The sequence below is a fragment of the Neomonachus schauinslandi genome, chromosome 6 (assembly GCF_002201575.2).
Source record: "Neomonachus schauinslandi chromosome 6, ASM220157v2, whole genome shotgun sequence".
NCBI lineage: Eukaryota > Metazoa > Chordata > Mammalia > Carnivora > Phocidae > Neomonachus > Neomonachus schauinslandi.
In genome coordinates, this window is record NC_058408.1 from 58,757,412 (window position 1) to 58,776,200 (window position 18,789).

Genomic DNA, 18,789 nt, shown 5'->3' on the forward strand with positions numbered 1-18,789 from the left:
GAGTCCAGCTGAACTGAATGGAGCTAACCTGAGCGGAGGTAAGTTTAGTTGAATTGATTAGCAGACAATTTTCTCATAGTAGAAATCTACACGAGAGTCCTCCCTTGGGAGAATGGTGTGCTCAGGGCTAGCAAGGCTATGGAGAAAGAAATATCTTCGCCAAAAGAAAGGAATAGCCTATGACTGTACCCAGGATGTGGTTAGACTTGCCAATGCAGGACAGCACAATGCAGAATTATTGTTGGTAGTTCCTGAGGGATTTCCAAGAAGTGTTGTGTTGGATTCCCATTCTAGACCAAGTACTCCTCTACTATTCTAAGTACTCAAGAAATGCATTTTTAAGTAAGTATGACAGTGGGGGTGGGGTGGATTAAGGGTGAAGTGTGTGGGATATTCATCCTTGCATGTTGGAACTGGAGAGGTCTCATTTTTTGGTGAAGGTAGTAAAGAGTGGAACACCTGGTGGGGGTGGGCATGAGCTCTGTAAAGGCACACATTAGGTCATTTTATTTACCCCTGTATTGCCAGCCCATGGAGGGTGATCAGGCAGACTGAGATCAGATGGAATGGATGGTAGGTGGACAGATGGGTAGATGGATGAACACAGATGGATGGATAAATGGATGGAATTTGCCAGGTACTGGGCAAGGTGTCCACATACCATCTTGGGGAGCAAACCCAATGGTCTCCAGGGCCCTGCCGTCTCTGGCCTCTTTCTCCTTTCCAGCCTCAGCTTGCACTGGCTCCCCTCCGGCTCACTCCTTTCTAGGACGCTAAACTTCTTTTGGCTTCCCATCCTCACCAAGCTTCCTTCTGCCCTGGGACTTTGCAGAAGCCCATTTCCACTGCCTAGATGCTCAGTTTTTTCCACTGCATCTATCTTTCAGATCTCAGTTCAATCATCACTTCTCCCTGACTCCGCCTCTCATTACACCATATGCCTTTCCTTTATGGTGCTTCTAGCAGATGCAATTTTCCTTTTATTTAGGAAATCATTTGATAAATACCCATCTCCTGTACTAAACCATACCCTCTATGAGCAAGGGACCATGGCTGGTGCTTTGAAGACTTGAGTTCCCCAGGTGCCTGGGTGGCTCAGTCATTAAGCATCTGCCTTCGGCTCAGGTCATGATCCCAGGGTCCTGGGATCGAGCCCCGCATCGGGCTCCCTGCTCTGCGGAAAGCCTGCTTCTCCCTCTCCCTCTCCCACTCCCCCTGCTGTGTTCCCTCTCTCGCTGTGTCTCTCTCTGTCAAATAAATAAAAAATCTTAAAAAAAAAAAGAAGTCCTACTACCTCAAGACCACGAAGCCAAAAAAGCCATCGGTCAACTGTTCCTGCCGAGCTCCCAGCCCATAGCCGGCCCCGTAGATGCGTCTCTTAGACGTGGTTCCTCCCCCTGGCAAGCCACCCCAGCTGACACCACACAGACGAGCTGCCCGGTGGATTCCTGTCCAGACTCCTAACCCACAATGAGGGGAGCAAACTAAAATCACTGCCTTAGGTCCTTAGGTTTCGGGGTAAATTTGTTATGCAGCAACAGGTAACAGGCACTAAGGGCTAAGAAGTGAGATTTGAGCAAATGCTAAGGCACTCTTCTCCCTAATAGTGCTACAGAACCTAATAAATATCAGCGAATGACCCAGATTTGCTGCAGTCAGGAAGTAACAACAAAGTAACACCAGTGTGAGAGCAAACCCTGCCACCACCAGACCCTGTGGGCACGGGGGCCCAGGTTTCAGGGCAGTCTCCGTTTTAAACTAGCAACATTTCACAAAACTAGAGTCAGAACCTCACATTTTATGTAAATGTGAGCGACATCCTCATAAATAAACAATATTTATTAAGGGAGTTTTGTTCTTTTATTTATAAACAATATTTACTATTATTTTTTATTTATACTATTATTAGTAAAACAATCATTTTGTTTATTAAGGGTCAGTATTATGTAAAATGAGGTTGGGCGGGGAGCGGGGGAGATCGAAGCAAAACCCTGAGCAGGGAATTAGCGGAGAACCCCTGCGGTCCATGGGGCTGAGAGGGGCTTTCTTCAGGCACAGCCCCTCATGTCTCCCACAGGTCGTTTTTCTGTTTCTCTGCAGGCCTCCGCGGCTCTGCACTTGGAGGAGGCTTTCTCACATCTCTAGTCAGTATTCCAAACAATGGGCACGAACTGAAAAGGGACAGAGGAGGAGCCCTCACCTGGCAGGTGTGTGGAAAGGCTTGGGAGGAACTCACCTGCCCGTGTCACCTGGATCCCTGCCTGGAAGGATCGGCGAGCCCATGATCAGGCCATTTTCCCTCAACACATTGACTTCAGATGGTGTGGATTTGGTTTCACATGACAAATACAGGGAACTGAGAATCTGTCCTAAATATACCTGAACTCTGAGGCTGTGGGCTTGATCGGGGAGAATTTGAAATTGAAATCTGAAAATAGAAATGACGGAGAAACATCCTCCCTTCTTGTGCGTGGTCAAGATTGAACTTCAGCTAATGAGTCAGTGAATAGGAGACTCCTGAAGACTCTACCCAGGACACTTTTCAGAAGCTGGTGCTTTTATGATTGAGAAAAGAGGGGTGTGAAAAACAGATTCTCTCCCCAGCCCCATGATATATCTCTTCTTGGCTGCTGACGCAAGCATGTGAACAACAGTAAACTGAGCTCAGCATTACAGTGTTGAGTCTAGGATGTACATTATGAATCAACTACTAAGGGAAAAGGAGATGTAAACCTAACAGTCCGAAATTGTTTTTCCACGGATGCGGTTTACTAAGTCAAGTGTAGGGGTGGGACCCAAAAAGGACCCAGTGGAGAACAAAGTTTAGGCATCCAGAAGTGTTTCCTGTGTTTTCCATGGAGAAGCAGGCCTGCAGGGAAAGAAAGGAGGAAGCAAAGCGAGACCTGAACCACTGGCCCTGTTTATATTTGCAAGGTCAGTGAGACAGTGGCCCGGGAGGTTCTGATTTATGACCACGTCTGTGCCTCCGCCCACAGACCTGAGACAGAGTGAAATGACACTCACACCCTGATTGGAAAGCAGCAAGGGCTGGTTGTTCAAAGAGACAGGCAGGGAAGGAGAGAATCTAGGATCGATATACACCTCATCACAGGATCACAAAGCAGCAGCTAAAAAGCCTTGAGGGTGATTTGAAAGAGAAACAATAAAGCAGAGTTTGAGGGACTTCCTAATGAACAGCAGGAGACTGGTGCCATTTTCTTTAAACCTGTGTTTTTCAAAATTGCAGACTGTGACCCATTAGTGTATCATAAAATCAATTCAATGGGCCCTGCCCAGCATCTGGAAAAAGAAGGAGGGAAGGAAGGAAGGAAGGAAGGAAGGAAGGAAGGAAGGAAGGGGAAGGGACGGGAGGGGAGGGGAAGGGAGGGAGGGAGAAAGAGAAAGAAAAAAAGAGAGTAGACTAGTACCATCCATTTTAAGATGAGTATAATTTTGTTAAACCTATTTTTTTTTTTTTTATTTAGACAGACCTGAATGTATGTTCTGAGTTGAGCTGTAAATGGCATGTCCTACCCTGGATTACAGTCACCAAAATTTGAAACCCACTGCTTTAAACCAATTGCCAGGTTGTCAAGGCACAGACCGGGTCCGTCAACCCAGACCCCTTGCCAGCTGATCACTTCATTTCAAGGAGTCCCTTGGAAATGAAGTGGAGGCAGTGGCCCAGGAAGGGGTGTCTGTCTTGATTTGGCTTCTGCAAAAAAAGGAACAGATTTCTGAGTTTCTTCTAAGCGTTCATTCACTTCAGAGAAAGTGACCACACAGGCAAAGTTCAGGTTCCAAAGAAGGAGAGAAGTCAGTAAACTAAAGAAAATTGATTTATAGCAAGCTGCTTCTGGCAGGCTTTGTGAAAGCTGGAAAAATCTTCACAGAAAAAAGAAATATAAAAGGGCAAGGGTAGCTAGGAGTAGCCATTTCCCAAGGACACTCAGACCTGACACTGCATGACCCAGTCCTGCCTGCTGTTACCAGCCACGGAGACCTCACTGTAGGAAACGTTAGGCACAACACAGTTAAGGAGCTTCCCTGAAGGTGGAGGGGAAAATGCTATCACGAGACCTGGCCTGAGCAGATAATCAAGGAGCTCTAGAAACTGCGAAGGCTTAACAATTTCAGATCCAGAAAGCCAAAGCAAGAAATGAATTTTAACTCGGAAAGAGATAAAGGAAAACAGAGAAACAGTCTCCAGATCAGAACAAGAGAAGAATAAAGAAGTCTGATCCTTCATTTGCAAAGGAAAAGAAAATTGGTCATAGCTAAGGAGGAAGAGGAGCGGCAGAGGTGGGCTCCAGATCACCTGCAGGAGAGGGCTTGGGGGGCTGTAGTCTCCTGGTAAGGGAGGGGAGGGCCTGCCTTGAGCTTGGTTCAGGGCACAAGCGCACTGATTTCTTAGACTGTTGCTCATTTGGTTAAGTGGGGAGCTCTGACGGAGATGATAGATACAGGCAAAGCCCCACCAAGTTGCCCCGTTGGACAGGAGGTTTTACATTTTAGTGTTAACTCATAAATTACCTAGGGAAATTTGTCTCGCTGGGAGATGGATGAATCTCTAGCCGAAGGTTTTCTTCCAGAGAGAATAATTCACAGACATGGGTTTGAATTTAAGGCATCTGAGGTCAGTGCCTAAGGCAGGCAAAAATGAAGATGCGACACCTCTATCCACTGTCTATTCCCCTTTCTCAGGTTCACCCCAGGATGCCATCTACTGATGAGGTTGGAAATGTTAAGACACCTGTCAGTGCAGCAAGCAGACTTCGTCCCTGAACCAGCTCTGGATGACTGGCAGTGACTGTCTGCGGCCCGGGATAGACTTGGCAAGGTCCTATCTTGGTTCCATAGGAAAGAGTAGTTATGTCTCCCAGGGGCTGGATCTGGGGCTGTCGTGGGTTGAATGGTGGCACCCCAAAAAGGTGTGTCTCCCAGAACCTGTGAATGCAATTTGATTTGGAAAAAGGATCTGGGCAGATGTAATTAAGTAAAGGATCTTGAGATGAGATCATCCTGTGTTAGGATGGGCCCTAAGACCAATGGCAAATGTCCTTAAGAAGGACACATAGAGAAGAGAGAGAAGAAGAGACATGTGAAGATGGAGGCAGAGGGGTTGGAGGGACACAGCCCCAGCCAAGAAACTCCTGGAAGCCGCCAGAAGCTGGGAGAGGCAAGGAAGCCCTCCTAACGCCTTCAGAGGGAAACTGTCCCTGCCAACACCTTGATTTCAGACTTTCAGCCTCTAAAACTGTGAGGGAATATATCTGTGTTGTTTTTAAGCAACTCTGTTTGTGGTAATTTCTTACAGTAGCCTTAGGAAACCGGGACCGACAGTGGCTGATGGGGTATTTGCTGACTCAGTGTATATTTAATTTTTAAAATGCTCAAGCCTTTAACTAAAGAGATAAAACAAGAAGGCTGGAATTTCAGGCACAAATTAAGTACAGAGGGAACTGTTCAGGCTGGAGACCAATGGCAATGGTGATGATCAGTTGCTTGGAATACAGTATTTGCTTAGAGCAGAATGAGAGAAACATGGCATTTTAACTAGAGTGGGTGGGTCCCTGGTTAAACAAAAATTTCATGACATCCTGAGTTACCATCAGATATCTTTCTCTGGAAGGAAAAGGAAAGAGAGCCACCATTTATCAATACCTAATATGCCTTTATATACGTGTTAAACAGTGTATGTTCTATATCATAGATCACATACTATAAACAACATACGTTATATTATATTATTTAATTTCTACCACTGGGTAAACTGGAATTCCAATTTCATGATTAAGTAACTTAAGCAAGCTCTCATAGCTAATAAGTGGGAGAGCAGACCTGCCTTTGATCTTGGCCTCAATTATGCCATTTAAGTTCTTTCCACAGCATGACACTGCCTCCTAGAAGAGTTTTATTTCCCCTTTCGTAGCTTCCAGAAAAGCACAGCTTTTTGAGGTGTAATTGTTATACAAACGGCACATATTTGAAGCGTACAGAACGGTTAACATTCGACTTACATATACAGCTGGGAAACCATCACCACAGTCAAGGGTGTGAACTTACCTCTGGCCCTCCAAAGTTTCCTCACACCCCTTTGTAAGCCCCCCTTGGCCCTCCCACAGCCCCGGGACCTCCCCCGCAAACACGGGTCTGCTTTCTGTCACTATACAGAGTCATTTGCGTTTTCTGGAATTTTATATAAATTGAATCATATGGTATGCACTCTTTTTTTGTCTGACTGCTTTTATTTAGCATAGTTATGTTGAGATTCATCGATGTTTTTGTATGAATCAATAATTTGTTCCTTTTTTTCCTGCTGGCTAGTATTCCGGCATATAAATTTACCACAGTGTATTTATCCATTCACTGGTTGATAGACATTTGGGTTGTTTCTAGGCTATTACGAATAAGGTTGCTCTGAACATTCATGTACAAGTCTTTGCATGGACGTAGGCTTTCATTTCTCTTGAGTAAATACCCTGGAGTAGAATGACTAGATCATACAGGTGTAGGTGTCCGTTTAAGCAGGTGTATGTTTAACTTTTTAAAGAAGTTTATAAAATGGTTGGACCATTTTACATTTCCACCAGCTGTGGGATTCCAGGTACTCCACATTCTCACCAATATTTGGTATGGTCAATCTTTTTAATTTTAGATATTCTAATAGGTAGGTAACCGTATCTCATGGTGGTTTTAATTCACATTCCCCTAATGACTAAAGATTTTGAGGATCTTTTCATGTGCTTATTTGCCATCCACATACCATCTCTGGTGAACTATCTGTTCAAGTCTTTTGTCCATTTTTAAATTGGGTTGCTTGTTTATTTTTTATTGGGTTTTGAGAGGCTTTTAAAAATATATTCTGGATACAAGTTCTTTATCAGATATGTGATTTGCAAATTTTTCTTCTGGCCTGTGGGGTTGCCTTTTCACTTTTTTTTTTAAAGATTTTATTTATTTATCAGAGAGAGAGAGAGCGTGCGCACAAGTGAGGGGAGGGGCAGAGGGAGAGGGAGAAGCAGGCTCCGGGCTGAGCAAGGAGCTCCATGCAGGACTCGTTTTCACAACTCTGAGATCATGACCTGAGCCAAAGGCAAACACTTAACTGACGAAGCTACTCAGGTGCCCCTGCCTTTTCATTTTTAAAGATACTATAGGCTCATTCATCTGAGCTGGTTTAGGCCTGGTCTGTAATGCAGTGGGATTGACCGAACGATAACTCAAAGCCAGTGCAGCTCTAACAGTTTATGCTCCAGGTTTTATGATGATCATTGTAGGAAGGGGCAGCCCATCAAGTGTCACTGTGTGTTTGCCTCCCTTGAAAATTTCTGCAAAGGGCTAGCCAGCTGATTTGGGATCAGGTTCAAAAACCAATTGCTAATGAACGTACACAAACCAAGAAAAACATCAAAACCAACAGGAGTCCCTGAGAACCTGGAGGAAATTAGCTCTGTATGTGGGACCGTGGAAAAGCTCAGCGCATCCACATGTAAGAGGGGCTTTCCGGCTGAGCCTGTTTTTGCCCAGGAATGAGGCAGGCACTAAGGACTGAATACCATCGGCACTTCTCTATTACAAACCAATGCTTCTGTCCTGTATGTGGCCGGCCAACTATGTGGAACTGGGAAACCAGCAGAGTTGGCCTTCCCTGTCTCCTGCCTCCCCTTGCAGTGACCCACTTCTCACCTTCACAACCAGTGCTCACGGTCTGCCTTCCCCAACCAATAATCCAAGAAGCTCAATCACACCAACATGATAAGCACTTAATAGAAATGTGTATTCCCTAGGGCAGCATTTAAAAATATATACATATACCAGACTTCATTTATCCAGCCTACCGTTAACCGGACAGTTCATCATACTATATACACATTCTGTACCCTTAATGGCTGTTAGCTACAGAAACATTCTAGGTCTTCTCTTCTTGTGCACAAATGTCCTTGTTTCTGTTAAGTATGTGTCAGGAGTGAGCCTGCTGGGTTACAGGACAGGCATGTGTTGAGCTTTAGTAGATACTATGAAAGAGATTTCCAAGTAGTTGTCCTAATTTATGCTCTTCCCAACTATGAATGGAGTTCTGATTATTTTACATCCTCATTTATAGATGCTACCATCGGTTTTTAATTTTAGATGGTCTGGTGAGTATGTAGTAGTATTGAATTGTGGTTTTAGTTAGAATTTCGATCATATATTTTTGCTTTTATTGATTTCTAGCTTCATTCCCCCAAGGTCAAAGAACATATTTTATATGATTTCAAGCATATAACAAATCTAAAAATTTGTTGACACATGTATGGCCAATACATGATCTATTTTGATAAATGTTCCATGTGCATGTGATAAGAATGTGTATCCTGCACTTGTTGGGTACACGTTCTATAAATGCCAACTAGGTTAATATTGTTTATTGTTTCGTTCAAACTTCCTAAATTCTTTTTTTTTAAGATTTACTCATTTTAGAGAAAGAGAGAGAGGGGATGGGGAGAGAGAGTGTATGAGTGCAGGAGGAGGGGCAGAGGGAGAGAAGCAGACTCCCCACTGAGTGGGGAACCCCATGTGGGGCCCAAACTCATGACCCTGAGATCATGACCTGAGTTGAAATCAAGAGTCAGGCGCTTAACTGATTGAGCCACCCAGGCACCCCCTTCCTATATTCTTAATGATTTTTTTTTTTTTTTGCCTCATACTATCAGTTGCTGAGGTGGTTTTTAAAAAAATTTTATGTTTGACTAAGATTGTGGATTTTATTTTTTTCTTTAGTTCTGTCAATTTTTTGCTTTATACATTTTAAAGGCTACATCATTAGATCATAGAAATTTTATTTATTTATTTTAAAAAGATTTATTATTTTAGAGAGAGCAAGCGAGCATGAGTGGGGGTAGGGCCAGAGGGAGAGGGAGAGAGAGACTCTCAAGTAGACTCCTTGCTGAGCATGAAGCTCAATGCAGGGTTTGATTTCATGACCTGAGCTGAAATCAAGAGTTGGAGGCTTAACTGACTGAGCCACCCAGTCACCCCAGATCATAGAAATTTTAAATGATTACACCTTCCTGGTGAACCACACCTTTGATCGTTGTGAAACATCCTTCTTTGTCCTTAAATTCTTCCTTGTCTGATGTCAGTAAATAGCTTTAGTTTGTGATTGCGGCACTTGGTAGTTTCCAAAGATGGCCGCAATAGTTCCTATCCCACTTGTTCTCTTCACAGGGTTACTGCGAAACCCCTGCAGAGCTGGCAGAGTCTAGGTTGCCTCCTTTTGAGCCTCTGTGGTCCTTTACATGACTTCTACGGCTAGCTCATGAAAATCAATGCGCGTCTGTCTTGTTCTCTTGGATGCTAGCCCTTGGAATTTAGCTACTAGGCTATGGGAAAAACCAAACTGGCCCACATGGAAAGACCACAGGAAAAGACCATGTTAGGTGCTCTAGCCAACAGCCCGGCTCAAAATGAAGTGTCACACATGTGAAGAAGCCTCTCTGCTACCAGCCCTCAGCTGGTGAGTCATCCTTAGCCTTAAGTCCTCCCAGAACCTATGTCTTCCCAGCTGAGGCACCAGACATCTTGGAGTAAAGACGAGCCACACCGCTGTACCTCGTGCAGTTTCCTGATTGTGAACATTAAAAAGTGGTTGTTTTATGCCACTAAGTTTTGAAGGTAGAGCAACTGTAACTAGGACAGAGTAGTCTAAGTTTTCTAGCCTTTGTTAACCTTTGTCTATCTCTATTTTGTTTTGTTTTGTTTTGTTTTAATTTGAAGTAGGCTCCATGCCCAATGTGGGGCTGGAACTCATGACCCTGAGATCAAGAGTTGCCTGCTGCACTGACTGAGCCAGCCAGGTGCCCCTTGTATATCTCTATTTCTTAAGGTGTGTTTCCTATAAGCAGTATGTAGGCTTTTTAAAAAACTGAGTCTGACAGTATTTGCTTTTAGTTGGAGTATTTCATTTTTATTAGGTTTAAAGTAATTATTTCTACACTTGGGTTTAAATCTACCATCCTACTGTTTTCTTATTATTTGTTATGTTTTCTTTATATTCTTTTTCTCTTCTTTCTTGCCTTCTTTTGGGTTGATTACATTTTGGCTTTGCATTCTCCCCTCATTTGTTCATTAGTTATAAAGGTATTAGATACCTTTTGAAGATAACAGTCTTAAGCTTAGGCAGTGACGTATGCAGACAAGGAGGCAAAGAAATAAATCAAGGTTGAAAATTATATCTAAGAAAGAACTTGGTGTGTGGTTTCTGATACATGAGGTTGTCTGGTCTATACCCATCAGAAACCTACTATGTTTTGGGCGCCTGGGTGGCTCAGTTGGTTAAGCGACTGCCTTCGGCTCAGGTCATGATCCTGGAGTCCCAGGATCGAGTCCCGCATCGGGCTCCCTGCTCGGCAGGGAGCCTGCTTCTCCCTCTGACCCTCCCCCCTCTCATGTGCTCTCTCTCTCTCATTCTCTCTGTCTCAAATAAATAAATAAAATCTTTAAAAAAAAAAAAAAAGAAACCTACTATGTTTTTAAAGAGATCCTATTTTCAAAGAAACCATGAGCCTTAAAAAGCCTTTGGCTGCTTTCAGCCTTAAACAGCCCTTGGGCCCCCAAATTTCCATAAGCAGGACTTAGTCTGCCAAAGCTACACAGCCTTCAAGGAAAACACACTCTCCAAGCTCAGTTTGGATGTGGCTCTGGAGGATAACAGACAAGGAAAAAGTCCCAGAGGGTGGAGCTAGAGGCCACAGAGAACAACAGACAAGGAAATGCTCCCTGAGGGCCAAATCAAGGTCAAGTCTGGGAGATCTTCTCTCTTCTCAGGCAGACGTGCTCATTAACTATATGGACTGATGACTGCATACCTCCCACTCCTCCCTTTATCAAATGGGAGACTGTTTTGTGGACCATAATGTGCTGCACTCTGACCTGGGCAAGAAGATGCACGCCCTTCAGAGAACCTAGCCTTTGAACTGTATGTAGCAGTTGGTAAACTGCTTTTGGGATTGTCTCCTTTGGGAGTTTCATGACTGGGGAAAAAGGTAGCATGAATATTAGCTGTCTACAGAGGTACACTGTGGCTGAGACAGCTATGTATTAGCAAACCCATTTCCTCTTTTTCCTGGACTCATGGACCTCAGTTCCCATCCCCCCGTATAAGAAAGCATGGCTTTGCTAAGTTCTAGCCAATGGAAAATGAGTGGAAGAGAAATGGCCATTTTCAGGCCTGGCCCATAAAAACCTCCTGAGAGATTCCTCATTCTCTTCCCATTTTGTCTTGATGCTGATGAGCCCAGTAACTTTAGCAGCCTGCCTTAAAATGGAAGATCTACAGGATAGAAGGAGCCTCAGTTCCTGAATCACTGCTCAGGTACCTGTTTTGGAATTTATTTGGGTGAGAAAAAAATATCCAATTGCTAAAGCAGCTAACATTACCCTAAGTACTACACAAAGCCGTCCATCACCTACCTCAATCACGCACAAAACTATCTCTGCCTTGTCTGGTAGTGTAGAGAGGGGAGGGATACATTTTAAAAATGCTATCCTGATAGGTTTTCTTAGTGAGAACATAATGCTGAATTTTAAAGGAAAAGTCCCCAACATCTGGACCAAGTGTCCTGACCCATGAGTGATGAATCTCATTCCAGTGGGGAAGGTTTTCAAGCTCTGAGAAGCAAAAGCCAGCAAGATCCCAGAACAAGCAGAATCAGACAGTTTGAGGCAAAGTTACCATGAGATATCTTAGTTGGATCTTTCCTTCCTTTTTTTTATAGATAAGAAGACACAGGCTCAAGAATTAAAGGGATTCTTCACATAAGTTTGGTGACAGAACTAAGATTAGAAGTCAGGTCCTCCACTACGATTTATGGCAGAAGAAAATAAATAGGCACACACACCATTGCTTCAGCAGGCAAGTAAGCATTTCTCTGATGTCTCATGGTTTTTCTTAAAATTTCATGCAAATTTTCCAATCTACATCCTGATATAGCCTCAATGATTTTATGTAAAGGAAAATTTTAAATTACTTGTCATAAAATTAAGAGGACTCTCCAGGAAGATGCACCATGTTGATCTACCCCTGCGCACACTGCCACTTACCTTCAGGTGTGCACATATCCCAGTTTGAAAGACATGGCTTGATCACAGATGTGAAATTATCTCAGTACTAGGGCCTGGTCTAATGCCCCTTCCTGTCCTGATGCCTTCTCTTACCGTCTGTGGTCTAGCATCCCCATCCTCAGCCTCAATCCTAGTGAGTCAAGCATCACCCTCCAGGTGGGCCTGTCAGATTCCTACTCCTCCTTCGAGGTTCAGGTCCAGCATCACCTCCTCCAGGAAGCCTCCTATGACGCATCCAAGTCCAGCGGTTCCTTCCCTAGCCCACCATGCCCTAGACCATGCCCTAGACCTGAGGCATACGAATTCCAGCACTTTACCACGCCACATCAAAATGCGGTCTGTTTGCTTACTTGCCTCTTCCAGAAAGTGTGACACATGAAAAGTACCCAATAATACTTGTTGAATGAGTGAACTTAAGGTGGTAGCTGTAGGCTCCCCCGGGGCCCACATCTCATCATGCCCCCCCCCCCCCCCCGCCCACTCGTGTTGTGGGGCTGCAGGGGCAGGGAGCATGGCAAGCGCACACTTACTGGCTGGGGGAGGGGCTCCGGAGGTACTGGGCCTGCACGGCCCTCACGTCGGCTTCATCCTCTTCACTTGGGACTACCTGCTCCTCCTCTGGGTCCCCACTGGTCGCCATGACAGCCTGCTGGTCTCTGTAAGTTTGGCATGACAAACGTGGTTAGGGAATCTAGAGGTTTTGGGGAGGGGGGAGGGGAAGGGGTATATCAGTGATGTCGGGGAGAAGGTCACCACATGCTACTTCTCTGGTGGGGAGAGGACCCATGGGGGGGAAACCCAGTCTGACTTGGCCCAGCTACCGTTAAACCAGGACACCAAGACGCACACACCCAAGCTGTGTAAACTGTCCACCGTGGAGTCACAATATTTAAGAAATGACAGCTTGGCTCCTTCCTCAGTTGCCAGGAGGGAAGCAGTGAGGGGAACAGGGTCCTGGGTTTGCATGAATAGAGCTAACACAGTTGGAAAGCAGTGAATTCCCTAGACCTGAAAGATCTTTCTATCGAAGCCCCTGGGTGTGCCCCCACACGCACGCATGGGCACACATACAAGCACATAGCCTGCCTGCACACACGCATACACCTTCGCCTCTGCTGGGGGAGGTGCAGCTGGCCTTCCTCAGTGTCTCTACCTAAGACCACAGGAGTCGTTACCCTTGGCCAAGGCGCCCTCCCACAGCCTACTGCGGAATATGAAATCCCTCAGGGCTGGTCCCACACATGGCTGGGCCCTGACACTCAAGGCAGAGCTGCTGCCCCCCTCTGCTTGTAAGTCTTGGGCTCACAGGACAAAACGAAGGGAAAAGCACACTCACCACGGGTTTGCCTGTATCTCCACACCAAAGGGCAGTCACACAAGGGCTGAGGGACCCAGATAAAATGGCCCAAAGTTCCGACCAGTGAGAGGGACCAACCTCTCTCCTCTCTCCAGTGCTTCTTCTCTGAGGGGGCAGGACAGCTGTTAACAGGAAATCTTAGCTACCTTCTAAATTTAGCCTCTGGCCCCACAGCCTGGCAGATCTCTAGGAGGAAGGAATGCAGTCTCAGGACCCAGACCTGAAAGCAGGCCCCACTTAACTCTTTCCCTCCTGGCTGATTCTCTGGACACCGGACACTGACATTGAGGAGCAAAGTTAGGAGAAGGTCACATTTCACTGATGGAAAGGCCTGAAGAAAAGGGTTTTTGGGGGGCTCTCTCTTCATACCCTCTTGCCTGGGGCTACCTATTCAAAGTCTTTTCAGAAGATGGTCTAACACCAAAAATCTCGAAGAATGAAACAAACTGTATCCAAGCCCCATGTCAGTCTGGAGGGCCCTGGGAAAAAATACCTGATATATAGAATGGGGAGGGGCTTGGATCAACGTCGGGAGCCCACCACGGTGCTACTAAAGGGTATGGTCATGGCTTTGACCGGGGTTACATTTCTTTGAACAGCAATGACCCTGGAGAGTAAAGTGGGCAGTTGTGCTCACCCTCCACAATCCCTTCCCCACATTTATGCTCATGGTGATGGTCAAGTGGCAAACCTGGATGGTATAAAAATTCCATGAGCTTCAGGGCACATGGGCGGCTCACTTGGTTAAGTATCCAAATCTTGATTTGATCTCAGAGTTGTGAGAATGAGCCCCACATTGGGTTCCATGCTAGGCGAGGAGCCTACTTAAGATTCTCTCTCTCCCTCTCCCTCGCCCTCTGCCCCTCCCCCCACCATGCTCCTTCTCTCTCTAAAAAAAAAAAATTTCCACAAGCTTCATACACTTCAAATGAGCTCATAACCCACTCTACTCCTCTTTGTCACCTCTTATTATCACCATGTCCAAAGCAAACCAAAAACCCAATAGTTCAGCCCCCTCATCCCACACATTCTATAATTACACCTTCATCCATCAGTCCTTCCATCCATTTGTCTACCCATTCACAAATTACCCACTATGCGTCAGGTACTATCCTTGACCAAAGTTAGTAAGACACATAATTACATGCTCAAAACTGTCCTTCTTCCTAGCTAAGTGGAATAATGCCCTGCACATAGTATCATCAAAAATTGGCTGAATGAATGAATGAGCTCACAGTTTATTAGGAGGAATGAAACACAGGTCAAAAATAACTCAAGCATAAGGCAGAATGTTGTTAAGTATCCTAAGAGAGATCCAGAGTGCTGTGTGAGTTCAAAGAAGGGAAGAGATCTCCTGGCTGAAGAAGTCAGGAAAAGCTTCATAGAAAAAGTAGTAATACATGCATTGGCCTTTAAAAAACAAGTTGGATTATAACAGCAGATGTGATGGGGGAAGGAATTCCAGAGGGGACTAGCATGAACAAAGTTTGGGGATGTCAGTGGTTAGAACTGAAAAGAAAGCAAACAGGTTGTGTGACAGAGACTTGGCAGGGCCAGAGTGGGGGGCTCCTTTGGAAAGAGTCACCAAGGAACACATCTCTGAGGAGGCACATGGCACCACCACTGACCAATCATCAAACCTCTATCCTGGGCGTCAAAATAGGGACTCAGTAATTGGCTGCCTAAGAATGACCACAATTGAGAAAACATGGGGGTTCACTTCAGGCCCACACACTTCAAGGTTCCATAAAGATGAAAGGTGGTTTGAGAGAGAGGTGAGATGGGGCTGTGGGGGAAGGGTTAGGGAAGGACTGAAGGGCTGCATCAATCAGGGTAAAGCTCAAGATGACAGGACGCCAGTGCAGAGAATAAAAAGGTGGCAGGGAAGTGGCGGAGGAAAAGATGGAGAGCCAACACACCTAAGAGAGGCAACAGATAAGAAGGGACCACTCAGGAGGAGGACATGGCCTCTGTCTTCTATATACCCTCAGTTACCTGCAGAGTGGGACATCAGGCCACTGAAATGGTGGACTAGAAATCAGACAACCACTTACTAGCCATGTAACCTTTGAGAACTCATTTCACTTCTCTGAGACTCAGATCCCATTTTGTAAAATAGAGATCCGTAACACCATCTCTCCATTTTGTTCTGACTACCCAATCTAAAGTGGGGCCCCTTCCCCTGCCCCAATCTCATTTACTGTACCATGTCCATGTTATGTTCCCCCTAGCACCATCACACTCTAAGGAGGGTGACCAACCATTCCCACCTCGCTTGGGACTAAGAGATTCCAGGGACAAGGAACTTTCTGCTTTAAAACCAGGACAGTTCCAAGGGGTAAAAGACAGTCCCTTCAATAAATGGTGCTGGGAAAACTGGACAGCTACACGCAAAAGAATGAAACTGGACCACTTTCTGACACCATACACAAAAATAAACTCAAAATGGATCAAGGACCCAAGTGTGAGACATGAAACCATAAGACTCCTAGAAGAAAACATAAGCAGTAATTTCTTTAATTTTTCTAGATATGTCTCCTGAGGCAAGTGAAACAAAAGCAAAAATAAACTATTGGGACTACACCAAAATAAAAAGCTTTTGCACAGCGAAAAATACCATCAAAAAAGTGAAAAGGCAACTTACTGATTGGGAGAAGGTATTTGCAAAGGATAAATCCTAAAAGGGGTTAATATCCAAAATATATAAAGAACTTATATAACTCAACACCAAAAAAAATGACCTGATTAAAAAATGCACAGAGGACCTGAATGTCATTTTCCCAAAGAAGACATATGGAGGGCCAACAGACATGAAAAGATGCTCAACATCACTCATTATCAGGGAAATGCAAATCAAAACCACAATGAGATATCATCTTACACATGCCAGCATGGCTAAAATAAAAAAAAAAAAAAAGCCAACAAATTACAAGTGTTGGCAAGGATGTGGAGAAAAAAGAACCCTCTTGCACTGTTGGTGCAGCCACTGTGGAAAACCGTACGGAGGCTCCTGAAAAAATTAAAAATAGAAATACCATATGATTCAGTAATTCCACTACTGAATATACACCCAAAGAAAATGAAAACACTAATGGGAAAAGATACATGCACCCCTATGTTTATTGCAGCATTACTTATAATAGTCTCAGCAAACTGAGACAAGTTGGTCTGGTTATTCTAGGATTGTCTCCTTTGTTTACTTGTGTACTCTCTATCTCCCCAACCAAATGATCAACTCTCTGAGCCTAGAGACTTCCTGTCTTCTTTATGCATCTGTCTGTAGCATGGGTGGGGTGGGGGTTGTAGGAAAGGGAGGGAAATAGAAGAACAGATCCTACTGTGCTTGGGAGTATTCCAGCAATTGTGGGCAACACCCTTGTTTTATTGGCTTTGAAAACCTGCCTCTGAGATCATGCCCTTTTTATGATGAGATTGTAATTTCCTGTTATCGAAGCCCACACCTTGGTGAGAAGCCCAGGGCTCTGTACACCTGCTAAGTGGAGAGAAGGTGTGTGTGTGGGGGGGCAGGTGAAGATGGGGAAGGCCTCTGGTGGCGTAGGCAGAGCAAGAGTCCAGTCCCATAAGTGAGCTCACCTGCCAGTCCTGCTGAGCAGCTGACAGGGGAGGGGGCAGGCTGGGCAAAGGTATACAGGAGAAGGGAAACCACTGGGACAGAGGGCTGGGCAAGGCCAGAGGCCGTTGTGACTTTAACTAGCCAGCCCAGACCTGCCTGGGGCCTCTCTCTGCCAGGCTGGGCTTGGGGCACAGAGGAAGCGAGACCATGGTGGGGAAGATGCAGCCTGTGCTGTGCACACTCTGGGCCGGTGAGTAAGCCCCTCCCCTGTCCGGTGCCCGGGGGGGTGGGTGGAGACAAGGGGACTGAGTGCTGACAGTCTCCCAGTGCCCCCCGAGGGATGACCGCCAGTAACACGGCTGCATTCCCGCTGAGCAGCATCACAGGTTCTGCTGTGCAGGCCAGCGCCCAGCAGCAGAATGGTTTATGCATACTAATCAATAAAATTCCAGCCCATTTCTGGAAGGAATAATTCACAAATTTTCAAGACCATAAATTCTGGTCCCAAATTGGGTCACAAGATCTGACACCAGATCTGACAATAGGGACCAAGTATTTGAAATCAAGGTTGTCCCAGAAAATCCAGGATGCGTGGCTCTAGATACGTTCACTACCTGGGATTTTAACCACTGCCTTAAAACTAGAGAAAAAGGCGGTGGTAAAAGTGATAACTTCCCTATCACGTATAGGGAGACCAAGGCAGAAGAGCAACCCAACTTAGTATCATTCCCCGAGCAAGAGAAGACTCAAACCCTTCAAAAACTAGAAAGGCCCTTTCCAAAGGTCAAAGCTCTTCACCCCTTCTGATACTCTGGTCATTGAAAACTGGGAAGATGGGGAAGCCCCACAAAATAGAAATCAGACATTTGTTGATATAATGGTTAAATCCAAACCAAGTGCTTTTCAATAGCAAAGTGGTTGCGTGGGGCCCATGGAGTGTTCACGGGTTCGGATGGAGGTGCTGGTGGTAAGGATACTGGGCACAGGGAAGAAGTAGAGTGGAGAATGGAAGCTGGGAGGTTGGGGTTGGGGGAATTTGAGGCGTATCTTTCATTCATTGTATTTGGCTATGCTGAGAAATCCCATCGGCCTGCAATTTAGAAACTGTTGCAAGCTTCAGGGATCTGGTAAGAATGGGGAGGAGGTAAAGAGTTTTACCGGGAAACTTAGGAGCCCCAAGGCCTGGGAAGTGGGGTCAAGGAGGCTCTGATTTAGAGCTCGCTTTTCAGCCCCTTCAGCAAGCCTCAGGGCCAGCTGGCCTGCCTGCCCAGCGGACCCCACTCCTCCCAACGCTCAAAACCTGTCCTTTGAGACCTTAGGTGGACGTGCTGGGGGAGGGCTGGGCCAAGGCTTAGAGGGAGACCTGGAAAAGATCCATCAGCTCAGTCTGGCTCAAGCCCCCCCGCCCCCCAGAGACCCAAATGACTGGGGGCAGAGATGCCCTCCTGCTCAGGCTGGAGAGCCTGGTTGGGTCTTTCCCTCCTCCGAACCTCTTTACTGAGCACGTAGCTGGTGCAAGTGTCTCAGGAGCGAGGATTGTGGAATGACATCAGATCCAGACAGTCAGAGTACTTCAAGTCCTGAGGGAGGGAGGCTGCAAGGAAACGACCATCCTCCCTGGACAAGGCCAGGGACACTCTGATCCTCTTCTTCTTAGCTGGAAGTCTTGCCAGGGATGTCTCCCCCCTACCCCCCAGTACACATCCTTGCATTTGCGGTCTGGCTGCAACCAGTGCATTTTTGGCCTGGGAAA

General features: G+C 45.7%; 1 protein-coding gene across 1 annotated transcript in view; it reads right to left on the reverse strand.

Annotated features, from left to right (window-relative positions):
• STYXL2 (serine/threonine/tyrosine interacting like 2) overlaps positions 1–12,745 on the reverse strand; it is a 28,523-nt gene extending 15,778 nt beyond the window's left edge. The window contains exon 1 of the mRNA XM_021682672.1: positions 12,636–12,745. Within this exon, the coding sequence (XP_021538347.1) occupies positions 12,636–12,745 (110 nt within the window). The remainder of the gene's footprint in view (positions 1–12,635) is intronic.
• Between the last annotated feature and the right edge of the window lie 6,044 nt (positions 12,746–18,789).